Source organism: Brassica napus, chromosome C9 (assembly GCF_020379485.1).
Source record: "Brassica napus cultivar Da-Ae chromosome C9, Da-Ae, whole genome shotgun sequence".
Lineage (NCBI taxonomy): Eukaryota > Viridiplantae > Streptophyta > Magnoliopsida > Brassicales > Brassicaceae > Brassica > Brassica napus.
This window is the reverse complement of record NC_063452.1, coordinates 23,360,663-23,384,652: the sequence shown is the minus strand read 5'-3', so window position 1 is coordinate 23,384,652 and position 23,990 is coordinate 23,360,663. Positions and strand designations below refer to the sequence as shown.

The following is a 23,990-nucleotide window of genomic DNA, read 5'->3' as shown; positions in this document are numbered from 1 at the left end:
ACATTGTATTAAGCTGAATAAAGTCTTATATGGTTTGAAACAATCAGGTCGAATGTGGTACAACAGATTATCAGAATACCTAATGAAAGAGGGTTATAAGAACGATCCAATAAGTCCATGTATTTTTATAAAGAGATTCGACAACAAGGGCTTCGTGATCATGTCGGTTTATGTGGACAACCTGAATATAATAGAAACCCCTGGAGAGATTTCCCAAACAGTCAAATATCTAAAGAAAGAATTCGAAATGAAAGACTTAGGAAAAACTAAGTTCTGTTTGGGACTGCAATTTGAGTATGTAGACAGTAAAATCCTTGTGCATCAAAAAACATATACAGAAAAGATACTCAAGCAGTTCAATATGGACAAGGCTCATTCCTTGTCGAGTCATATGGTCGTGAGGTCCTTAGACCTAGAGAAGGACTCATTCGGACCAAAGAAGCCGGACGAGGAAATATTCGGGCCGGAAGTGCCTTACCTAAGTACTATTAGAACCTTAATGTACTTGACTAGTCATACTAGACCGGACATCAGTTTTGCCGGCCGAGCCTACCAATTGCCAAATCACAAAAAGGAGACAGCGAGAGCGCTTCGGAGCATTTCACAATGCTAAATTACTTAATTATTACATTCGCAACGATTACGAAAATGGTCCAATTACTTAATTATTACCCTGCTAATTCTCATCTCAAAGTGATTAAACAGTAGAGGAAACACTTCGAACAATACGAAAGTGAACGAGAGTCGAGATAAAAACGAAAACTACTTGATCCATTTACAATCGCGTGCGATAAGAGGCATACGCAAACCAAAAGTACGTCCTAACACGTAAAAACACCAACGCTTTCATGTTATTTAAAACACCCACTCTTATTAGCTTTCCTTGTCACTTTTAGTTTCAGTTTCTCCTCTTCTTCTTCTTCTCCTCTTTATCTGCCGAGTTCTTCAGCTGTACAACACAAGGAAGGACTCATAAATGGAGGATAATTATAAAACAAATAAATTAAACAACATAAATATCAGGTACAAATGAACTTACCATTATGATGAGAACACGGACAAACACAGCCACAAAATCGGTGAAAAGGGTCAATGCATGTTTCACATAGTCCATGTCCCCTAGGTGTGCTTTCTCTATAATCTCTTGTGTGTCCACCACCATGTATCCCACAAAGATCAAGAGTCCAAAGTAGAGCTACACCAACAGATTCATAACAGCATGAGGAGTCTGAGAAAGATAGAACTACAAAAAGAAGAGATCTTTAAACGTAGGAGACGCTTAATGTTACCTCGAACTTAAAGATGGACGCAGAGCCACCAAAGATGGAAGAAGCAAACTGAAGCCACATAAGCATGGACAAGCCAGAAGAGAGAAGTCCTCCGAGGTAGAGATACTCTCTGCGTCTTGCCAGCATCGCTGCTCCTGAGAAACAGATAAACGCTATCGCAGTTCCGACAAACGCAGTGATAAGGATGCTGGAGAAACAAAAGAAAGACAATAACGGTCAGCCTTTTAGAGAAGTGTACGACACAATTGAACATGAACACATCTGTGGCGAGGAGTGGATCAAAAAATAAGATCAGTAACAGACCTTGGGTCAAAATCAACAGCCACTTTGATCAAGGGGCCAACAGAGGCACCTTCAAGAACGGCAGACATGAAGAGAAGTGAGAGCCTCTTTTGCTGCACCAAAACAGACAACTAACATTTCAGCGAAACGATAACAATAACAAGGCAAGGTAAATGTAATAGTAAACCCACATACTTGTTCATAAGGAGGGCATGAGAGAAGCCAAATCATGGTTCCACAACATGCAATGGTTGTGAGAATACCACCGATGTTCCAGAGCACGTGGAGGTAAGCTCCAAAGGCAGACGCAACAAGGGCACAGCATAAAGTGAGATAAACCTACAAAAACATAAGAAGTAAGTTCACTGGATCCACCATATCATTTACGAATACAAAGAGAATCTGCTTTCTATAAGTTGATATATGAGGGACTAACTAACTCCGTCTAACTTTCAATCGACACAATTAGAAACCCTAGAAATTTGGGGGAAGTACAATCGCAACGATTCGTCCGGTGATACGCAAAAGAAAACCAGATTGAGATGCGATCGCGGCAACCGGCGCGATTAAAACGACTATAACTACACGAATCTCATACAAATCGTACGGTGATCGTCTCTAATCAAGAAACCACGGTTTGTTCGAGGAAGAAGGTAGTTACCCGCTTGAGATGATTCTGGACGGACGGGGAGATCTGATGGAGGTTCTTGAGAGAATCATAGCTCCAGCTTCTGCTGCCTGGCTGAGAATCGAAGAAGGACGAGAACGAATCCATGTCTTTTTGTTTTCTTTTGCTTCCAGAGAGAGAGAATCAATTAACCGCGTCGATATTATTAACGAAGATAGATAATATCTAAGAAAGAAAAGACTTTCGGTATTTATAGGGCCTGAAGTTTAGAGATACTTTGACGATAATGCCCTTGCTGATCATCTGGACTTCGCCTTCTCGATACAGGTGTAGGGGCAGCATAAAACAGGGGAAAGGACAGTTCCGGAAACTTCTTGAAACATTCAGGTCGTCGCTTTGAGTTGAAACTTTGCCGCGAAGCAAATCAGCGTCATAGAACCAATAGGAACTCTCCACGTAGGATTTGATAAATAAATAAGAAGACGAAGACTTGCTCAGTTCGAGAAAATCATTGGTTGAGTTTTTACTTCACTTTGGGCCTAAACTGAAACAGGCTTTTTGTTTATATACGGAAAGCCCATTAACAGTCCCGTAGTTTTAATAAGCAAAAAAAAAAAAAAGAAGATAATAAACGACATGCATTCCAAAACGATCAACGATAACATCTCTTTCACAGGCTCATTTCAAACCACACATTCAAACTAATAACTCTCAAAAACTGAGAGCAGAAGAGAGTAGAGGAGAAACAAATGTCCATATCCATGGCGCTATTCTCTCCGCCGATCTCTTCTTCAGTTCAAAACCCCAAGATCTCGTTCCCTCTCCTCTCCACCAAGCGCTTCTCTCTCCTCTCCGTCACTCGCGCTTCCTCCGATTCTGCTGCAGTCTCTGCAACCACCGTAGAGATTCCGAAGCCCGCGTCGGTTTCTGTAGAGGAGGTGCCATCTAAACCTCCTGCGGAAAGCTCCTCCGACGAGACTGATCTGCCAACCACGGCGACGGGAATCAAGTTTCAGGATGCGAAGTGGGTTAATGGAACCTGGGATCTGAAACAGTTCGAGAAAGACGGGAAAACCGATTGGGATTCTATTATCGTCGCTGGTTAGATCCTCTAAAGCTCCGCTCCACTCGTGTTGTGTTGTGTGTAGTAATGTTTTGCTTCAAAGTTATAATCTTTACTAATGTTTAAAAATGAGCAAAAGACATTGTTATGGTTTAGGTTTAGAAACAGAATCATTTCGGTTACTAGGAAGCTTCTTGCTTTGGTTGTGTAATAAGGTATAGGAAGATGGGTGATTGTGTTGTGTAATTGTAGAGGCAAAGAGGAGAAAGTGGCTTGAAGATAACCCAGAAACAACTACTAACGCTGAGCCTGTTCTTTTCGACACCTCGATCATTCCATGGTGGGCGTGGATGAAGAGATACCATCTACCAGAAGCTGAACTCCTCAATGGTGATTCTTTCAAATCATCTGTACTTTGCAACTAATCATAATCTCAAGTTTCAAGTGTTTGTCTTGTCTTGCAGGTCGTGCTGCGATGATAGGGTTCTTCATGGCTTACTTTGTTGACAGCCTTACCGGAGTAGGACTTGTTGATCAAATGGGAAACTTCTTCTGCAAAACACTCTTGTTTGTGGCTGTAGCTGGAGTTCTTTTCATCCGCAAGAACGAAGATTTAGATAAGCTCAAGGGTCTGATCGAAGAGACGACGCTATATGACAAGCAATGGCAAGCGGCTTGGAAAGAGCCGGAATCATCATCATCGACGCTTTCTTCAAAGAAGTGAACAAAATCTTTCTCGCTTTTTGTTTCCTCTTTTCTCATGTGATGTTTGTGATCAGTGAAAAAAGTCTCAAGATAAACGCAAAATCTATTTGGCTTTGAAAAAATCTCTTTAAAGTAGTCCCAAAGAAATTAGTGCAGAGAAACTAAGGAAGGTCATTGACTTTGTAAAACAGATCTCTTCCTTTAACTAACTCTAAGATGCTTTGATTTGCTTAAGGTTAACGCGTTTACTTGAGCTTTAAGATACATGGGACGGAAAGCTATTGATAGGGAAGAAAGGATGAACGCAGGCTAGGTTAAGGCTATGTTGGGTCATTAATTAATATGAAGAAAATGTAAAACTTGAGAAAAGAAGGTTACAAAACAGATGGTGTACGATGGGCAAAACAGATGTCGATGTTCTTTCATAGGCAAAATGAGATTTTTGAAAAAGTCCAATAGTTCCTACGTCACAATAGAACTCATTAACTCGTTTGACTAATAAAAACACTAGTGATTCAATATTTCCAAGTTCCATAAAATCTGTAAGCCTGTGAGACCAAGGGAGTCAATAATCATCAACGTATAAAGTAATGATGCAGAATGCCTTAATCCTAATTCCTAAGACAAACAATTAACTAACTGTAAGATTGTGAGGGTGTCATTTCGTATCTTTAGAATGCTCACCCAGGATTCATAGCATAACACAGAAAAAACATTCAAGATTCAAGGAAACTATTAAGTATACAAGAGTCTTAGTTACATTCAAAATAAAGTATCAAACCAGAAAATATTTTGTTCTAATCGAAGAGATATTACTGTCACGGTACTAGATCAAGAATAATATAATAAAGATCAACTCAGGATATGGAAGACCTTATGGATCACACAAGCATCAAAACAGAGAAAATATATACTACTAACGCTATAAACACACAATGTGATATTCAAATACCGTAAATAAATTTGACTTTTTAGCAATTGATATGTTAACAATAAGTTTTTGTAATCTGACAGATACTAAATCAAAGATAGTAATGTTGTCCAATAAATTATCTAAGAAACATGTGTACCTAATTATAAATCTGTTTAGATATGTATTTCTAGTTTTTTACTTTTCATATGTACTAATATCAAGTTATCAAAGGAAAGTGTAGAAAAGCATACACCTGGTCGCACAGTTTGGCTAAACTTAGAAATCTCATGTGCGACCATGAGAGAATGTATGAACACCTTTTGAACCACATACCTGAAAAAATCAAAGTTAGTATTTACTTCAAGCTGTCAAAATAAGAATTTGGAACCTTAGTTAAACATAATGTCCTGTGAAAATCAGAATTCGTCTTTACTTCACGTATATTTCTTCTACTTGTGATTCTCATGATTGTATCAGCTAAATTACAAACAAGCTTGAAAAATACATACCTGTTACAAAAGTCTGCTACGCTTGAAATCTTCTTAGTGTATCTATTCTGGAGCACATACCTGAAAAAGATAAGAATTACTTAGTCTTTACTTCACATATTTATGCCTTATGCTTACCTATTGAAGCCGTGGTAGGTAAAAGTAAAGAATCAGTCTTTGATTTATAGTTGGTCGTACCTTCCATCCAACAAATCAAATTAAACCGATACACAGTCTTTGTATAAAGACCTTGAAGCTGTGGTGGGTAAAGTATCCTTTTGTAGCCTGTTGGTCGTTTTATCCATCCAACAAGGCAGAAACCAATCAATAGTCTTGGTCTTAGACTTTTATTTTAAGCCTTGTAGTAGAGTAAAAAATCAACATTTGATTCATAGTCTTTAAGTCATAACCTTTTTAAGCAGTTGGTCGTTTCTTTCCATCCAACGAAGTGAGACCGAATCCATATAGTAAGCCTTGTGGTCAAGCGAAGATAGTGTTCTCAATTTATAGCCTATGTCTTAAGAGTTTTTTATCTGTTGGTCGTATCATTCCATCCAACAAATTCAAAACTAACCCATTTTCAGTTCAGTCTTTGTTACAAGGTTTTTTTAAGACTATTGTTCGTTTTTACCCATCCAACAAGTCAAAACAGAACTACAGTTTTTGTCTACAGACTTGTTGTCTAAGCCTCATTATGGTGAAGGATTCTGTTTCCACGTTTTCGAATTTGTTGGTCGTTATTCCATCCAACAAGTCATAGTTGAGAGCCATCTTGTCTTTGTTCATCTAACAAGACAAAAAATGAGTCATATAGTCTCAGTCTGAAGACTTTCTCAAAGGTGTGGGTACTTCTTCTAGCCATCAAGTTAAAAGTTGAGCCACTAGTCTCTCTGTCTAAAAGACTGCTCAAAGCTGTGGTGTGGTTTAGTTTTTCCACCCAACAAGTCAAAATCGACCTATAAGGTTTGTCTAAAGACCTGATCATAGCCGTGGGTATTAATAAAACTAGTCAGTTTTTCAATTTCATAGTCCTTGTCTTAAAGACTTTTTGTATATGTTGGTCGTTATTCCATCCAATGATTCAAAATCGAGCCATCTTGTCTTTGTCATAAGAATGCTCTATGCCATAATAGTTTTTTTTTTTTCATCTTCTCAAAGCCATGTGTACATTTCCTCATCCAACAAGCAACATGTCTCTGTCTAAAGACCTGCCCAAAGCCGTGGGTACTTTTCTTCATCCAACAAGCCATATATATAGTCTCTGTCTAAAGACAAGCTTAAAGCCGTGGGTATCCATTTCTTCATTCAACAAGCAACATAGTCTCTGTCTAAAGACATGCTCAAAGCCGTGTTCCAAAAAGCAATATAGTCTCTGTCTAAAGACATGCTCAGAAGCCGTGGGTACATTTTTCCATCTAGTTGTTCTAAGCCGTGGGTAGCAAAATAAAGTCTTTGTCTTAAGCCGTGTGTAGTGGAAAACTGATTCTTAGTCTTTATGTAAAGACGTTTTTTTTTAACTTTTAAGCCGTGCGTCATTTTTTTCCATCTCACAACATTCCTTTCCTTATGCGCACTACCAACCTAATAAGAATATTACATAACACTATAAGATTAATGTCTGCTAAACGATCTTTTGGGTCTGAAAAAAAAAACATAAAACCAAGCGTAGACGGACGGAGAGTTTACCTCGGTGACAAGAGAAACCTCCAGCCAATTGTGATATGATGCTTCCAAGCGAAGTTGAGCTTCAAAAAAAACTCGAAGCATAAACCCTAAAGATAAGACCAAAACCAAAATCAGATACGAACGGTTAAGAAACTCAGAACCCTATCAAGATTAGCAGCCTAATTGAAAATTAATCGAACTATTGATTGCGAACACAAAACTCAGAAATCTTGAAACGAATTCACGAATCAATCTAGATAAATTGAAACAAGATCACAACCAAAATCAATTATGAACGTTTAAGAAACTCAGGAACCCTACAAATATCGCGATTACGCAAACTTAGAAATTGTAAAGAAATTGAAATACTTACTGATCATCGAAGAGTAGAGAGGGACGATTCAACTAAAATAGAAGAAGAGAGAGAATCAAAACCCCTTTTAATAACTCAGATCCGTCGATAAGCTTTTGTATCTGTTATGTATTTATGCTTCTTTGCAGAGCACGCGTTTCCTAACGGATAGTTTTTAGAGTTTGAACTATAATGGGCCTTTAACTGGCTCGCATAAGAAAGCCCAATACAAGAAACACCAAAAACTGAACCGGGTTGCAACTTTCCATTGGTCTGTCACGATCAAACGGTTTTCTCTATCTTACGGTTCGCGGTTTAGTGTATGATGTCTACTTATCCGTCATCGTTTGGAATTCCCGTACGAAAGATTTTGGTAAATCACGACTTTGATTTCGTTTCTCTACGGAAGAAATTGACAAAGATGAAAGATGGTTGCCGAAACGGCTAAACATTTTTTTTTATCATTGCTTACAACCAGTTGGCTTACAACATAATAGTTTTTATTTATCAATACTTTCAATTTATATTCTTTAATATTAAAATTATATAATATATAAAATTTACAATAAATATGTTATTGATGTCAAAAAATGTTATTTTGAAAGTTAATAATTTTTTCAGATTATTGATGTTATTACCTCTTGTAGTCAATCTGTTCATCTCTAATGTTTTTTTCTCTTTCTTCATTTTCACTGATATATTTACTAATAAGTTTTTATTTTTTCTATAAAAAATTGCTAATATTGCATACGAGAAAAAAACGCAAAAGGGTATATTGATTCAAAATATAGCCACGTTTTATAAGATTATGAATATGGAAGACGAACCCGTTGTTAAAAAAAAAAATGGAAGACGAACCTGAGGTTAAGGTCTTGTTCTGGATAGCAGATATATGCCCTTCTTTTGTTTCTTCTCCACCTGAGTTTTTAAGTCACATATTTTACACATTTCTTTTTTTTAATAAGAACCACATTACATTTTTCTGCTGGTGCTTCTCAAATTTATCAGGGGCCTTGTTACTCGTAACTAAGTGTGCATTAAGATGAGTTTTGTACTTTCATTATTTGAATTGTCACCACCACAAAAAATAAACATATTTCAGTAAATTGTGAATTAATGTATTCCACTTTTCAAAGGTTATTAACCTGATTGGTTAGGTTTACCTTTTATATCACGATATTGCATCAAAATACATAGATTTTCCAATATCTAGAACAACAAAAGAAATTAAATTTTTAGCTGTAATTTTTAAAAAACCGCCTACAGCCCCCTAAATCTCGGGGCCGGCCCTGCGTGCGACTTGCGCTTTAATATATAAGAGATTTGTTTTTTGTTATGTTTTGTAGGTAATATTCTCAGTTCAACGAATAAATGTAGTCAATAATAATTGAAATGATATGGAGACATGTATATTGGATCAAAATGTTACATATATTTTGTTTTCTAATACACCTTCTACTTTATATATAGATATTATATTACTGACGAACTCATCATTATTAACGACTAGTATTTTACATCCAATACAAAATAATTAATTAGAGACAGGATCTCAGTTTCAAATTCAAGTAGCATGCATGATCTGATCATGTCTTATGGAGATAGATAATAATGGAAAGCCACATTTCTTATTTTAGATTGATATTACGTAATTAATTTATATTATTGCATTTTTGTATTGCACTGGTACGTGATTAGACCCAGTCACAAGTACGTGATTAGACCCAATAACTTGTGACTGAAAGTATTATAGATCTTCGTTTATCCCAAAAGGTATATGACCCATGAATCTTGAATATATATATATATATACTAGAGTCGGTCCGCCCTACAGGCGGTATATACTTTCTTTGTGATCAAGATTATTATTTTTGTATGTATTTGTGGTTTGTGTTTAGCTTTGCATTTGTAAGTGATTGTGTATGATAAAGATTTTTTTTGTGTTTTAAAAAGTTTTGGGTGAAGAAGGATTATATGTGATAAGATATATTTTATTTGTTTACAATAGTTGTTTCTATATTAAAAAATTGTGCCATTGATATGCCGTGAGGGCTTTAAATGGTTTTCATGTTGTTTCCTTTTACAAAAATTTGATCTCATTTTCATTGTGTAAAAAGAAACAACATGAAAACCATTTAAACGGTTTCACCCGATTAATCGCTGACTAATCGGGTCAACGATTACTCGGTTATCCGATTAGTTGCACCGATTTGATTGAAATGGGGGCGGTTCCCTTCCGCCGCACGCCTAGGCGGACGCCTAGTCGGCTAGGCGCCCGCGTTTTAGAACATAGGTTATTTGTGGTTTGTAATATCTCGGGTTCGAAAAGATTGGGTTGTGAGTAATTATTTTGTATATGATATAAGAGTAATTACTCTTTATGTTGAAATCATAGTCTTTCAACATGCTATCGGAGTGGAAGTAGTGATTATTTGAAGTTGCATTTTTTATTAAAAATAGAATGTTATATTGAATGCAAAGAAGATAGTAAAGCAAAGTTAACCGAAATAAGAAAACATTGAAACTTGAAATTATAAAGATCATATTAGTTCCATAACACTTCTTTTCAATATAGAAACATCACGTAAAGAACATTTGATTTATTTCCAGCATTTGTCAGCTCAAGACATGTCGGTTTGCCGTTCATGGCGAATACATACATTTCATGCATTTTTTATATTCTCCTGTCCATAGCAAAATTATTGCATAGAGATAGTTACCTTTACCACAGTTGTTATTTGAATATGGGAAGATGTATTAGTCCTTGTTGCGGTTTTGTTTCATTGTCAAAATTGTTTTTTTTTTCCCTAATACTAATTCTTTAATTTTTCATATACTGATTTTTACAGTCATCGATCTGAAATAAACTAAAAGGTTTTAGGATATTTTAAATTCTCTATTTTACAATTAAAATAAAAGTATAGAAAAAAACATTGGTTAAAATTTAATCGTATGTTTAAACAAAATCATGGACAAGGGTCTATCTTGGAACTTCTATGTGCGCAGAACCAAGTAAATTATAAAGTTCTCATTTAATTTTTCTATACTATCATCTATGTATACTTTATAACATTTAATTTCTTAAATTACCTCTTTATATATTTAGCATGCACATTTGACTATTTTTCCATGACGTTTCCATTTCTGAACTAAGTTTTTGTTTAAGAAAAACATATAACACAATTATATTATCAAAGCAACATCATCCACAATTTACATTTATTCCGTGTCAGTCCATTAGATGTCAAATGAGAGCGGAATTTTGGTCTTGAAAGGAGACACTTTGTTCATATTATTCTTGAGATTATGTGATTAGTATGAGAAAGCGTAATTGGCTGCCGTTGAAAGTGGGCCATCAAGTATTAACTTTCAAGTAGCCGAGTTTTGTTATCTTATTATATTAAAGGCCCTTTGTATTACGGCAACAACAGAGTTTGACGAAGAGTGTATAAAATTTGGAAGACTTCTTACCATGGCTCAAGCTTCATTTGTAGCGTTGGTTCAGAACCAGATATCATAAAAGAGAATAACATCATGTATACTGGTTCTAAAGTTTCTCATTAGAGATTCTGGTTCTAAATCTTCTGTTACAACTACTGTTGTTGCTTTGTTGCTGGACATTTCCAAAACCCATATGAACAATATTTTGTATATCATTTTCCCAGTATCCATATCTGAAAATCAAAACAGAAAACAGATAAATATTTGAACACGTTGGGTTTACAATACATCTCAGGAATCTATGACACTATCTACTAATTACCTTAGTTTGAACAAATCCATAGTTCGAGAGGAATTGCGTGTCTGAGAATCTAGGCATGTTCTGGGCAAGAGAATAGTATCCTAACGGAAGTCTTTGCTCTGAGCAGGCAATTGCGTAAAGCATATTTTCTTTTACCTTTATGGATAAAGCAGCATTACGGTTAGACTCCATCCTTGGATTTATTGTAGCCAGCTTCATGTACAATAGCTGAAGAAAAACAGAACAAATGTTTCAGATCTTAAGAAGAATTTAAATCCAGTTTTAAAGCAAAATTTCATACAAAATGTGATTATACCTCAACTTGTCTCTTTAAGGACTGCACATAGTTTATGATTTCATCAAGTGAATCTGCTTTCCCTGTTATCCGGCTGGAATCAGGAACCAGATCCTGAAGTAAAGTTAGCATCTCGCTGATCTTTTCTCTTCTTACCTGATAACCAAACACAAACATCAACATTTCAAAGTTGAACAGAAAAATGGACACAGAAAAAAAAAAAATTGTTCTCTGAAGATAGTAGCACTCTTTCAGCGAAGCGGTGGCTATCTGCTGGCTGACCCCTTCTAGCTCTAACATGAATGTAATCTTTGGGTGGCTCAGGAGGCTTTGTATCGTCCTTATTGGTATATTTATCAATCACACTTCTCTATTAAGTTTTTACTGCTTCCAGCTTCTTCATGCTTGCTTATCTTGGATTTAACAATTCCTCCTGAAACCTGATCACAAACCCCAAATCAACATCTCAAGGACAGAGGCAAGAGAGATTGTGAAATAAAAACTCATACTCTCTTATACATACAACTTATCTATAAAGAAGAACAGAAGCAAGAGAGATTGTGAAATAAAAAAAAAACTTTGAACGGTAAACAATCGTAAGAGCTGTAAGACATAAGCGACAATCACTTTGCTTCAGATGAACGGTATGAATTGCATAAATTACTTGTAATAGAAGCACTGCTTGCCTCTGCTCTGCAAAAGTTATTTGCTTGATACGACGACTGTGAGTAAGAAAGTGATGAACCACATCTATTTATACATAAACCACACCACCTCTGAGCTTGAAGAATGCTTTGAATACACATAGTGGGGAAGGGGGAGGGCGAATTGAGTGGATTAAACACGAACTCTTAACTCGGAGCGTTTCGTATGGTGAGTGAAAGCTGAAACGACATCGACTCGCCGTCAAAGGATGGGGGATGCGACTTTGGTTTTCTTGTCCGAAGAACATTAGGGTTAGAGACGACTTATGTTATATCGGGCCGGATAAGAAACAAACTCAGCAGCCCGAAGCCCAGATAAAGAACACACAAACGAAGCCCACTAACGAATATAGTTAATGAAACGAAGCGTTTAGTAGGAGTGGACGCGTGGTGGCTGGAGGACGCTCGACTTTCATACGTGGAGGGTGACGTGGACGAACGTGAGAGAAAAAAACATGATTATATATATATAGATAGATAGATATACACGGCAAGCCCCCTTGCAGTATTTATTACGAGATTCTTGAATACTATGGTCATCAATATAGATAATGAAAACGAGAGAATCAATTTGAATCTATTATTATTAGCTATATAAATAATTTATTAATTTTTGTGTATCCTTTCGGTCCAATGATCTTGAATCTACAACTATAATTTACTGATTTCTAGACTATATGTCTATATCATTATTATTGGTTATGTATCAGTTTGCTGACATCTTCGGGCTCCGCATGAACGCAGCAAAATCTTCAATCTTTGCTTCGGGACAGGATGTAGTTCCACTGCTTGCGGCAGCCGAAGACATAGGGATCAAGGTGGGAAGTTTATCTGTTCGCTATCTCGGTATGCCGCTTACTACAAAAGCTTTATCGAGATAGGACTACGAACCTTTAATTGACAAGCTGAGAGGAAGAATGCTATCATGGATGAATAAATGCTTATCTTATGCAGATAGACTTCAGTTGATTAAATCTGTTATCTCAAGTATTTTCAACTTCTGGAGCCAAGCTTTCATTCTGTCTGCTGCCTGTCTAGATCAGATCGAAAGCATGTGTAGTGCGTTTTTATGGTCAGGATCGCCTAATCAGACCCACACGGCTAAGGTGGCTTGGAAAGATATCTGCTGTCCCAAAGATGAAGGAGAGCTGGGAATAAGGAAGCTGCAGGACTCTTCTAAAGTGTTTGTATTGTGTTTAATATGGCGCATCTTCTCACATACTAATTCTCTGTGGGTCTCTTGGATGCAACAATATCTGCTGAGACAGAATTCTTTTTGGGATGTAAAGGAGGATGGAAAGGGATCCTGGATTTGGAGGAAACTTTTAAAGCTGAGACCGCTAGCTTACCAGTTCATGCGGTATGAGGTTAACAATGGTAGGACTGCGTTCTTTTGGTTTGATGATTGGGTGCATATGGGAAAGCTTATTGACATCACGGGAAGTGTGGGTACTTGTTATCGTGGTGTGGCTCGCAATGCTCGGGTGTGTGATGCAGCTACACAATCTGGCTGGCAGATTAGGGGCCATAGAAGCTGACACTTTCATGAATTACATGCTCGTATTCAGAATGAGCTGGTTCCTGATGACAATCTAGGGGAAGATAATGTTCTATGGAAGCACTCTGAGGACACTTACAATCCGTGTTTCTCTTCATCAATGCTCGGGTGTGTGATGCAGCTACACAATCTGGCTGGCAGATTAGGGGCCATAGAAGCTGACACTTTCATGAATTACATGCTCGTATTCAGAATGAGCTGGTTCCTGATGACAATCTAGGGGAAGATAATGTTCTATGGAAGCACTCTGAGGACACTTACAATCCGTGTTTCTCTTCATCAAGAACTTGGGATCAAATCACATAAAAGAGAACCACCGTATTTTGGAGTAAAAGTGTTTGGTTTACACAGGAAGTGCCGAGATTCTCTTTTATAGTCTGGTTGGCTGCGAGAAACAGACTGTCAACAGGTAACATAATGAGAACTTGGAACATTCAGCATGGCTGTGTTTTATGTGGAGAGAGAGATGAAACCCGAGATCATATCTTCTTCGCGTGTCCATATTTCTTTACGGTATGGGACACGGTAGCAAGAAAGCTGACTGGTAACAGAACAAACCCGAACTGGATGACCTCACTGAGGTTTGTGTGCAGAAATAACGTCTAGATTTTGGACCATATACTGCTTAAGATGGCGTTCCAAACCTGCATTTACCATTTATGGAAGGAGCGAAATCAGAGGAGACATCAAACTGGGTATCGCACAGTAGCTCAAGCTGTTAGAATCATTGACAAGGCAGTACGAAACCGAATAACATCACTCCGGTACAGGTCTGATCACAAGCTAGGTGAGCTGATGCAGCGTTGGTTCGAAGTCTCAAACTATACTTAGGAAAAAATCATTTTTTAATGCCTTGTAAATTTCGTAGGCTTTTATAATTTTTTTTGTACAGCTTATCTTATCATGATCAATAAATTTCACATATAATCAAAAAAAATTCCCTTATTAGTAGATATATATGTGTGTATATATATATATATACTCTTAGAAAATGTACCAATACAAGTGCTATCCACCTGAAAAATGTCAACATCATTACAAAAAACTGAAGAAAACTTGTAAAACTTGCAAGGTAAAATGTCAATTATGGTGGTTCACTCACTTTTCGACACCGTAAAAGTAACAAAAATGTTTGGTTTGGTTGAAAAAGAAAATCAAGTTTGGTGTTCCGCACGCTTTCAAATGTTCACACGTACGAACGATGGGTCAGTCATCTTATAAACTCTCATCATAATATCTCCGAAACGGAGAACAACAACAAAAAGCCCAGTAATAAAGGCACAGTTAATCTCAGCCGTCGGATCATCATTCGTCTCACAGATCTTCTTCGTCTTCTCGAAAAGCCCTTTGCTCACCTCGCCGGCGAGCCCTTCCCTCGGAAGGTAAAGTACTGAATTCGATTTTCACCGTTCAATTTCTTTGGTTCGGAGATTCTGGAGCGGCGCCTGCATTACCCTGTTTAGCTTTTCGATTGATTTCAAATCTGATTGAGAATCTTTGTATTTCGATCCCCGCATCTAGGGTTTATGCTTTTTCAATCATCGAGTTCTTTTGTTCGTACTTTGATTCTAGGGCTCTGTTGAACACGTGTAGATTCTAAAGGTGCGTATGATGATGGGGACTAGTATTATCAGCAATCAAGCTTTACATTCCCAGAGATCGTCGAATTAGCGAATCTATCAATCGTAGTAAGCTTCTTCTTCTAGGGTTTCATCGTTTCACTACTTAACCTGTAAATGGGCTGTTTACATTCCACGGCTGCGAGAGAATATTCGGGACATGAGAACCCTGTCAAGCTAGCCTCAGAGACAGCTTGTAAGTTTAACTTGCGCCACACGTTTCATCTTCTTCTACTTTGCTGGATAGTGTCCAAAAGCATGAGCTTAAAGATCGCTCTTTTATCATTGCGTTGCTGGTTTATGAATTCTTGTTATCTGTTTTGGCCATTCATTGTGATCCAAACAATCTCAAAACCATCTTTTATTCATACTCTGTTTGATCTGCAACTTCGTTCATTTTATTTCCACTAGTTTCTTGGATCATCACTTCATAGCTTGGTGCTGTATAGTATAATACTTTTCCTGTACTATCGAATTGAATCTTGATCATACTAATCTGAAGAAGTGTCTCTTCACCATTCTTTATTGCTATATATACAATTGTTTTTACTGAATTGACTTGATCTTAATGACTAATCTCCCTGTGATGGGGTTTTTTTTTTTTTCCAGTTAGTGTGAGTGAAGTTGAGGCATTGTACGAGTTATTCAAGAGCATAAGCAGCTCCGTTGTTGATGATGGCTTGATTAACAAGGTACTACTGATAATCGATACCCTTTGATTCTTTTGCACGGATCTTTGAATGCTTGATGTTATTAGATTCAATTCACTATTAGATCCATATTTTCATAATATACGTCAACTTTCACCAATTTATTATTAGGTGACAATTGTGTCCCATACTGATCTGTGGGCTCCTTATTGCTCACAAGTCTTTTTATTGACAGTTGACTTCAATTGTAGTTCTGTTTTTTTTTATTGGTTTGGTTTTGAAAACTGAAGTTTTCTTGGCCCACTCTTGGATATTGTTACTTAATTTCTCGACCAACTTGTATTGCAGGAAGAGTTTCAACTTGCTTTGTTCAAGAACAGAAAGAAGGAAAATTTGTTTGCCAATAGGGTAAAAGTCTTCAAGAACATTTGACTTAAAGATTGGTTCTGTACTAAATGATAATATGCCCTCTTTTGCAGATATTTGATTTGTTTGATGTTAAACGAAAAGGAGTCATTGATTTTGGAGACTTTGTGAGATCACTCAATGTTTTCCACCCGAGTGCTTCTCTAGAAGAGAAAACAGACTGTAAGTTGACCATAAATGACTTTATTAGATCACTCAGTATATCTTCTGTTAATCCTTCCAGCGATTTTTTATTCACATTGCTTTGTATTATATCTCAGTCACGTTTAGGCTTTACGACATGGACTGCACGGGCTACATTGAGCGCCAAGAGGTATACATTTATTATTGTTTTCAGTTTCAAAAGTGTTCCCACAACTGATCTCATGAATGAATGTTCTTGACTCTGAATCATTTAGTGAACGATTTCATAATCGTGTGTATGATGTTGGCAGGTGAAGCAAATGTTGATTGCCCTTCTCTGCGAATCTGAAATGAAACTAGCTGATGATACCATAGAAGCCATACTCGATCAGGTTTCTTGTTTATTTACAACTTCTACTTCTGCGAAAGCAAAGACTCTAACTTTATAAAACTCATGTCCTTTGCTTTTCGTAAAACAGACATTTGAGGATGCAGATGTGGATCGGGATGGGAAGATTGGTAAGACAGAATGGAGCGACTTCGTAATCAAGAACCCATCTCTGCTTAAAATAATGACTCTTCCATATCTGAGGTTTGTGTTTACCTTACTATCATAAACGTATCAACTTGTTTAAATTTTGGTGCCGTTTTGTAAGCTTGAGGTCTGTAATTTCAATTGCAGGGACATAACGACCACGTTTCCAAGTTTTGTCTTTAACTCGGAGGTGGATGAGATTGCGACGTGACCAAACAAGTTGGTCTATAGAGAGACCAAGTTGTAGGCTGGACCAAGAACAAGACCGATTGTTACAGTGTTTATGTAGTACCATTCTCTTGTACTTTTTCGTTTCTGGTATTCAATTTCAGTGTCACTTACAGCATCTTGATATATTATGTTGCAGTTCTACGAAAAGATCAATACCAAATCTCATTTCTTATTAAAGATTTGAAAGTATATCTGATCTTTGGTAGGAAATCTTATGACAGTTCAAACACAAGACAAACATTCTGGTTGGGAGACAAAATCTCCATGTATAGTCTTTAAGTGTTTTCTTAATAAAAATACCCAATTTTTTAAAATTTAATTAATAACTTTATAATACTATTGTTTTTAATATTGAACATTCTGTAAAAGATGCATCTGTTTATTTGCAGTTAGACAAGTATAAAAACTATGTCTTTGGAAGATGTCCTAGAGTTCATTGCTGTGGCCAACCTTGTCTTCCTGTTGGTCAATCGGATTTACCTAGATCAAGCACGGTTAAGATATATTACCCTAAATGCCAAGACATTTACTAATGTCTGATGTTTGATTCTTATGGATAAAGCAATCATCTTTTTGAGTTCTATAGATCTTGGAGCTGTTTGTTGTTTATCTTATCGGGGTTTCGTTAACACGATGAACATTGGGACATTAACACAAAGCTATATAAAGCCACCAAAGGCAACACAAAGCTATGTTCCAAGAGTTTTCGGGTTCAAATTACACAAGCCGTGAAGGAAGTTTTTAGATAGAAACACAAGAATCAAAGATCGTGGCTTTGGATTTGAAAAGGGGAACAAGCAGCATTATAATCACGAAAGGCGGAGAAGCAGACATGCATGTATGTCCTCAGGTACATACACATTACAAGCAAGCCAAAAAGTAAGGTTATGAGAAAAATGAAAAAAATCTTTTAACGAGTCTGTGAAACTTGAACCTGTATGTTCCTACGTTTTATAATCTTTTTTTTTTCTCATTTGTCAGATGTTACCAGAGAGTTTAATCATATATCATACAAATTGTTATGTTTTAGCTCTTATCAGTGGTGGAGGTAGCTTATTGGGAGGGGGGTCATGTGACCCATTTGAAGTGTTATCAAAAAAGAAATTGGCTATGTGTTTTGTAAAAGATATCTAAAAATATACTACAAAATAAATTTATTGACCCATGTAAATATGTTTTATTAGAAATTTGACCCCAGTCAAAGCAGCTGCTGGCTCCGCCCACCGGCTCTTATTAAATATCACATCAAATTTTATCGAAGATTTAGAGCATGATTAACCTTACAACTCCATTAGAGTCTCCTAATTATTTTTTTAATAATAAATGTTAGTTAAGAACTTACTTAAGAAAAACCAACATTTTTGTGCTCCAATGCTAATCTATTAATTAATGGTTCTTAAAACAAAGATAGTAAATGGAGATTACAAAACATATATAAAGATAACATAAGGAAATGAAACTTCAGAAAATTGAGACAGAGCATGACTCTAGTTTCACACAAAGATAGTAAATGGAGATGTACTAAATGCCCTCGAAACTTACTTAAAAAAAACCAACATTTTTGTGCTCCAATGCTAATCTCTTAATTAAGGGTTCTTAAAACAAAGATAGTAAATGGAGATTACAAAACATATGTAAAGATAACATAAGGAAATGAAACTTCAGAAAATTGAGACAGAGCATGACTCTAGTTTCACACAAAGATAGTCGCTAGGACTGGTCGCTGACGCTAGCGACCCGCAAACGAACAAGGTCATAGTAAATGGAGATGTACTAAATGCCCTCGAAACTATGCTTAATGATCAAAGTGAGAAACAAAGCCTATGAGAAGAAACAAATGATGAGTTACGTCTCAGAACTCATTGAGAAACCACACAATTAATACACATAGGACTCTCTCAATTGTAAACGAAGCAGGAGTTTAACAAAAGGGATCATCTTTGTTCATGTTCTGATTCAACACCAATGTCATCCTTGTTTTTTTTCAGGGCTTGTTATCACTAACCTCTATAAGTAATGTAAGAGACTAACCTTCTTCTTCTTGACAAAACTAAGCATCTTGATAACGTACATCTCTGTTCTCGTAATCATCTTGATCCCTAAAGAAAACAAAACACAAAAAAAATAAGGACTCGGTTTCGGTTTCATAGCTCTGGAGAAAACAATATTAAAACATCAGCAGACATCACACCAATGCATAATCTCCTCTATTAGTTCATAATCACAAACCAACACAAAACTAAAGCCGAAGCTATGAAACTTGTTTTCAGAAAATTCAAACTTAAAATTCATTAACTTTTGAAGTACAGTGACTCCATGCCATAACCAAAATAAGAAACAGAAACTTAAAATACAACAAACAAGAAACCAGAGAGAGAGAGAGAGAGAGAGAGGCTGAAACATACCTCTCTTTTAACCTTGTCAGTAAAGTTGAACATCCTAACCATATCCACAGAGGAAGGAGAATCTCCCTTTTATGTATTGCAAACATAACCAGCACCTCCTAGGCATTCAGCCACTGCACCAGTGACAAGACCACCAACCATATCCACCACAAGCACATCCGAGTATGCAGTGACAGTAGCCATTGTTAACAAAAGGGAGCATGCTTCATCATGGCTGGATATTTCTTTAAATAGGCTTCATAGATACTGGCAAAAACATAAACAACAAAAAAGAATAAGAAAAACTAAAGAAGTAGAAAACAAAAAGGGACATAAAAATATACAAACCTTCCAGCAAAAGGGCGTATTAGAAGCACCTTTGGTGCATACTTCTTCTGCTTCTTAAGGAGATATTTTTCCTATCAAAACCAAAAACAAGATTAAGCGCTAATGGATTCAAATAGAAGCAGAGAGAGAAGTAAACTGTGAAGACATTACCTGAAAACAAGATTAAACGCTGATGTTTTGCTGTTTGCAATCATATCTTCGGTAATCTCATCCCCTTTTGCACATTACCTCTCTACACATTAACAATCAGTGCTTCAATAATCCCAAATTAGCAATTAACAGATTCTTCTATAAATAAACACACAGAGAAGTTAGGTCTTGTTCAAACCTCCGCATAGCTTCAATCCCTTCATCAGTGAGGTTTTGAGATTCATTATTGTCAATAAGTTCTCGAACGTTTCTCTAACATCGTCTATAAAATTTACTCTGCTACTTTCTGGAATTACCATAACATGAATTCAATCAAATCTATAACCAAACACAAAAACGATTCTTTAATGTGATTTTGAGAACAAGACAAAACCTTTTTTGATGGGAAGAATGAGACAGAGGAAAGAACCATCTTCTCCGGTTTCGACTTGGAACAGAGATCCAAACGGACCTCCGATCAATGGCTTTACCGAGTAATTTGTATTCCCGATTCCAGTCAGCTGCATAGCCTTCACCGGGAGAGACACAGAGACGAGAGATGGAGAAGACACAGACAAGAGAGATGGCGAAACAAAAGACTTCTCCGGTTTTTTTTTGAGCGGCACAATCAACATGTGTCCTCTAAGACACGGTTCTTCTACCTAGGAAACGTTCCTTGTGTTAATTGCCATTTTTTTCTTTTAAACCGATATTTCATATTTTCATCACTATTCCACATAATGAAACTTAAGATCGAAAATCATTCAGACTGGGAAATTTTGTAATAAAACCCAACCCTGTGAGATTGTTATAAGTTGAACATCAAAATTACTTACTTTAAGTAATAGAAGGAACGTGTTTTCTTATTTTTATTTCTATTTTATTAGGAAAATAGGAACGCACGGAAAAAACCTAGCCACTCTAATCGAGACATCAGATCTGTTTTCCTTTTCCGACGCCGGTGGAACAGAGGCTCGAGGCTCGCCGGCGTCACCTCATCTTCTCTCTGCTTCTCTTAACTCTCTGCTTTCTCTCTGTTTTCTTGTCTGTTTCTTTGTTTCATTTTGTCTCAACTTTGTCTAAGGTTCGGTTGTTACAACAATCACGGCTGTGTTGGAAGCCAACTGAGCTCTTCATACCTTCTCTTCCGGATTTGATATCGCCGGTGGCTGAGGAGACTTTTGTAGCCTTCGCTGTCCGAACTGTGTTTACCGGATCTGAAATTGTTATCGGTGGTTCCCGAGGAGTTTTCTCCACTGTTATGTATCACTGTGGTCTCCACTCTATTGATATTGCTTCCTTGCCGAGATCTACAAGCTTCGACGGCTCTGAACTCTTTGCCCCATCATCCCCAGCGAATAAGCTCATGTTTGAAGGCTCTATGTGTTCCACACTAACCTTCATTATGATTTCACTCCAATTTGAAGACCCGCAGGTCCATTCCTTTTCACTGCCACTACTGTGCAGACCTGCATTTTCCAGCTACTGCTCTTACCTTCTCAGCTGGGCAGATTCAGTTGACCAGAGGCTTAACTATGGCTTCGGCAAAAATCTTTGGTTCCGACACGGTAATGTTGGTTACCGAAGCCTATGCTTGACCTTAGCTACAGCCTCGTCGTCGTCAGACCCTGTCAAGCTCATCTATCTCAACGCCGTTGTTAAGGTGGCTCGTCCCTCTTTGTCGGGTTTAAAACACCCTTCTCTCGCCACCGTCATCCACATATAGCAGCTCCTAAATTCATTATATTCAATGGTCATGTGCCCTCATCTGTCAGTTTTTGTTATGGACCTGAAGATGGAAATTCCATCAAAGAAAGTTTATGTTCTGGGAATAGGTGGATTGTTTTATCTCTTTGATGCAGTTGATGGTGCAAAGCCATTGATATCAAGCAAGTTTCAACATTAACCAGAAGATCCGACAAGTACAAATGTTAGACACATTCAAAGGGTAGCTCAGAGTACTTCAATGCTTGAAGACTGCAGTCCCGTAGCCTTTATAAAAATGGTTAATCAAACCTCCTCACGCCGGGGCCATGAGAGATCCTTTACATCCTTCCTTCTCTTTGTAGAAGTGAACCTTTCCACCAAAACTCCTCTCCATGAGAGGTACCTTTCTCTTGGCTTCAAAGCCAAAGAGTATTATCACTTTCTTAACCATTTGTTATCTTGTGTAATGGTTCGTTTGGGACCGGAAGATACAACGAGACTCATCCCGATGAAACTCGAGGTTTTGGAGCTTTCAACGTCACGATATACAGTGACTATTTCTTAATCTGAAAAATTTGAAGAGCGCAGTACCTACTCCATGAGTTTACTCGCGTGTGGCACCTTTGAAATCAATTTCGACTTTTTATCAAACTTGTCTAAGTTTGTGTCTCTATCTTTTTATTGCTTTGCACTTGAGTTTTTAAAAATGATTGCACATCATATGTTTGATGTTGCCCTTATCCATGTAATGATTTAAGATATGAATGAAGAATGTGTTACAAAAAAAAAAGTAATAAAAGGAATGCGTTGCAACATTAGTGTAGATGAGCATTTCCAAATATAGACGTTAAAAATCATGAGCGCAATGAGGAAGAGACCAACAAAATGGTCCAATAATAGTAAGATGTGTGAATCCAAGAAAAATCATGAAACGGTCAATTGGTTGAAGAATATTATCTATCTATATATAAAAAGTAAAGTTATCTCACTCCAGGACGCGCCACCTCAGCATCCACGTCAGAAAGTCGGAGGCTGTCGTCGCGACACGTGTCAAATAGGTGAAACTGGCCGTTTTTAATCAGTTGCGTGATGGGCCTAAATCTTTTAACGTGTTGTGTGTTTGGGCTTCGAATTTGTTAAAGCTAGCCCATTTTGCGTGAAGCCGTAATGTTATTGATCAAACCGTCAAAGACCCTCTTCGTCTTCAACTATTTCCATCTCGCTGTCTAGGGTTCTTCGTGTTCTTCACCTTCAGTTTTCTGACCATGAAGTTTGTTCAAAGTGATGGGAGACGAATTTTTACGGCTGACCTCTAGAGCGTTAAGCTTTTCGTGTTCTTTGGAATGGATTTCTTTACGCTTTGAACAAAAAAAAAATTATTTACGCTTTGAAAGTGAAATTCAAACGTTACGGGATGCCATGAAACATTGCCATTAAAGATCATCTTAATTCCTTATTCAATGCATTTGCCCTCTCTTCCAGTCGGTGAATCTCTACGTATAAAAAGGTATGCCCTTATCTCGTAAACAACATCCTTTCATTCCTCACTAACATTCTTCTACTACGGTTACCGGTGAGATTACTACTACGAGCTCGGAACCTTCTAACTCCAACTCTGGATAGAGTCAAAACCGAGCCTGGTGAGAGATTTATCTCAGCGTTTGGTTTCTGATCATACTATCATAGCACGGGTAAGCTTGAGACTGGGCGCACCTTTACAGCTTGAGTTCGGAGAAGAATAAATCATCTTCGTTTATGTTAGAAAGAAAAAAACATGGGTTTCACTCATGTTGTTTGTTGACGAATTCGTGAATGTGGTTTATTTTTGCTCTCAAGTGGAACATGTAGTGAGGGAAGAGAATACAGTGGATGGTTATGAGCTCTTTAGAATCTATTGCAAACTTCTACCTGTACGGCTGTGCAGATTATGTATCACCGTCATATTCAAGCCCCTCAATGTTGCCAAGGTCATATGTTTCAGCATCTGAAATTCCTGTTATCTAATATAGGAAATTGGTATTAACAACTGCACTTCTCTGTAATTCCTATTAAATTGTGCATGCCATTTGTTGAACCGCACATATGTTAATATTATATAAAACTTTACCATTTAGAGATGTGTGTTGGAATTATATAAAATTTAACCATTTAGAG

General features: G+C 37.1%; 6 protein-coding genes across 8 annotated transcripts; 2 read left to right on the top strand and 4 right to left on the bottom strand.

Moving 5' to 3' along the window:
* Window positions 1–649: 649 nt before the first annotated feature.
* On the bottom strand, window positions 650–2,506 carry LOC106418575 (bax inhibitor 1). The gene is made up of 6 exons (XM_013859304.3): window positions 2,233–2,506; window positions 1,767–1,910; window positions 1,593–1,684; window positions 1,290–1,476; window positions 1,040–1,195; window positions 650–949 (listed from the first exon to the last, which is right to left on the bottom strand). Exons 1-6 carry the CDS (start codon window positions 2,344–2,346, stop codon window positions 899–901), a joined length of 744 nt encoding a protein of 247 aa, XP_013714758.1. The 5' UTR covers window positions 2,347–2,506; the 3' UTR covers window positions 650–898.
* Window positions 2,507–2,829: 323 nt separating this feature from the next.
* Window positions 2,830–4,102, top strand: BNAC09G20020D (light-harvesting complex-like protein 3 isotype 2, chloroplastic). The gene is made up of 3 exons (XM_013859102.2): window positions 2,830–3,300; window positions 3,515–3,652; window positions 3,727–4,102. The coding sequence occupies exons 1-3, from the start codon at window positions 2,949–2,951 to the stop codon at window positions 3,984–3,986; spliced, it is 750 nt and encodes a 249-aa protein (XP_013714556.1). The 5' UTR covers window positions 2,830–2,948; the 3' UTR covers window positions 3,987–4,102.
* A 2,521-nt stretch (window positions 4,103–6,623) lies between these two features.
* LOC106418085 lies at window positions 6,624–7,734 on the bottom strand. Its single transcript, XM_048768477.1, has 3 exons — window positions 7,407–7,734; window positions 7,055–7,140; window positions 6,624–6,949 (listed from the first exon to the last, which is right to left on the bottom strand). Exons 1-3 carry the CDS (start codon window positions 7,411–7,413, stop codon window positions 6,674–6,676), a joined length of 369 nt encoding a protein of 122 aa, XP_048624434.1. The 5' UTR covers window positions 7,414–7,734; the 3' UTR covers window positions 6,624–6,673.
* A 3,304-nt stretch (window positions 7,735–11,038) lies between these two features.
* LOC106418129 (transcription factor bHLH77-like) lies at window positions 11,039–11,825 on the bottom strand. The gene is made up of 5 exons (XM_013858786.2): window positions 11,808–11,825; window positions 11,670–11,762; window positions 11,444–11,578; window positions 11,149–11,355; window positions 11,039–11,059 (listed from the first exon to the last, which is right to left on the bottom strand). Exons 1-5 carry the CDS (start codon window positions 11,823–11,825, stop codon window positions 11,039–11,041), a joined length of 474 nt encoding a protein of 157 aa, XP_013714240.2.
* Window positions 11,826–14,905: 3,080 nt separating this feature from the next.
* Window positions 14,906–17,457, top strand: LOC106416475 (calcineurin B-like protein 9). 2 transcript variants are annotated; one of them, XM_013857368.3, is made up of 9 exons: window positions 14,906–15,066; window positions 15,278–15,499; window positions 15,913–15,995; window positions 16,302–16,361; window positions 16,433–16,541; window positions 16,640–16,692; window positions 16,814–16,894; window positions 16,982–17,094; window positions 17,185–17,457. In XM_013857368.3, the coding sequence occupies exons 2-9, from the start codon at window positions 15,421–15,423 to the stop codon at window positions 17,246–17,248; spliced, it is 642 nt and encodes a 213-aa protein (XP_013712822.1). In that variant the 5' UTR covers window positions 14,906–15,066; window positions 15,278–15,420; the 3' UTR covers window positions 17,249–17,457. The 2 variants fall into 2 exon arrangements, with proteins under 2 accessions (XP_013712822.1, XP_013712823.1); XM_013857369.3 differs by having other exon boundaries at window positions 14,918–15,066; window positions 15,257–15,499.
* A 1,315-nt stretch (window positions 17,458–18,772) lies between these two features.
* LOC106416730 lies at window positions 18,773–22,795 on the bottom strand. 2 transcript variants are annotated; one of them, XR_001283287.3, is made up of 6 exons: window positions 20,524–22,695; window positions 20,329–20,436; window positions 20,151–20,232; window positions 20,001–20,071; window positions 19,674–19,919; window positions 18,773–19,367 (listed from the first exon to the last, which is right to left on the bottom strand). XR_001283287.3 is itself a non-coding variant. In XM_048768476.1 (3 exons), exons 1-3 carry the CDS (start codon window positions 20,762–20,764, stop codon window positions 20,225–20,227), a joined length of 357 nt encoding a protein of 118 aa, XP_048624433.1. In that variant the 5' UTR covers window positions 20,765–22,795; the 3' UTR covers window positions 20,150–20,224. The 2 variants fall into 2 exon arrangements, 1 of the variants encoding a protein (XP_048624433.1); XM_048768476.1 differs by lacking the exons at window positions 18,773–19,367; window positions 19,674–19,919; window positions 20,001–20,071 and having other exon boundaries at window positions 20,150–20,232; window positions 20,524–22,795.
* Window positions 22,796–23,990: the final 1,195 nt, after the last annotated feature.

Coding starts and splice junctions, on each gene's coding strand:
- LOC106418575 (XM_013859304.3), bottom strand. CDS start 2,346: ATGGATTCGTTCTCGTCCTTCTTCGATTCTCAGCCAGGCAGCAGAAGC. Junction 1,685..1,766: donor CATGCCCTCCTTATGAACAA/GTATGTGGGTTT, acceptor GTTTTGGTGCAG/CAAAAGAGGCTCTCACTTCT. Junction 1,196..1,289: donor CGTCCATCTTTAAGTTCGAG/GTAACATTAAGC, acceptor CTGTTGGTGTAG/CTCTACTTTGGACTCTTGAT.
- BNAC09G20020D (XM_013859102.2), top strand. CDS start 2,949: ATGTCCATATCCATGGCGCTATTCTCTCCGCCGATCTCTTCTTCAGTT. Junction 3,301..3,514: donor GGATTCTATTATCGTCGCTG/GTTAGATCCTCT, acceptor GTGTAATTGTAG/AGGCAAAGAGGAGAAAGTGG. Junction 3,653..3,726: donor AGAAGCTGAACTCCTCAATG/GTGATTCTTTCA, acceptor CTTGTCTTGCAG/GTCGTGCTGCGATGATAGGG.
- LOC106418085 (XM_048768477.1), bottom strand. Junction 6,950..7,054: donor AGGTTTCTCTTGTCACCGAG/GTAAACTCTCCG, acceptor TATTCTTATTAG/GTTGGTAGTGCGCATAAGGA.
- LOC106418129 (XM_013858786.2), bottom strand. Junction 11,356..11,443: donor CCTTAAAGAGACAAGTTGAG/GTATAATCACAT, acceptor GTTTTTCTTCAG/CTATTGTACATGAAGCTGGC. Junction 11,060..11,148: donor ATGGATTTGTTCAAACTAAG/GTAATTAGTAGA, acceptor TTTGATTTTCAG/ATATGGATACTGGGAAAATG.
- LOC106416475 (XM_013857368.3), top strand. CDS start 15,421: ATGGGCTGTTTACATTCCACGGCTGCGAGAGAATATTCGGGACATGAG. Junction 15,500..15,912: donor GCTAGCCTCAGAGACAGCTT/GTAAGTTTAACT, acceptor TTTTTTTTCCAG/TTAGTGTGAGTGAAGTTGAG. Junction 16,895..16,981: donor TAGAAGCCATACTCGATCAG/GTTTCTTGTTTA, acceptor TTCGTAAAACAG/ACATTTGAGGATGCAGATGT.
- LOC106416730 (XM_048768476.1), bottom strand. CDS start 20,764: ATGTTGATTGTGCCGCTCAAAAAAAAACCGGAGAAGTCTTTTGTTTCG. Junction 20,437..20,523: donor CATTCTTCCCATCAAAAAAG/GTTTTGTCTTGT, acceptor TGGTAATTCCAG/AAAGTAGCAGAGTAAATTTT.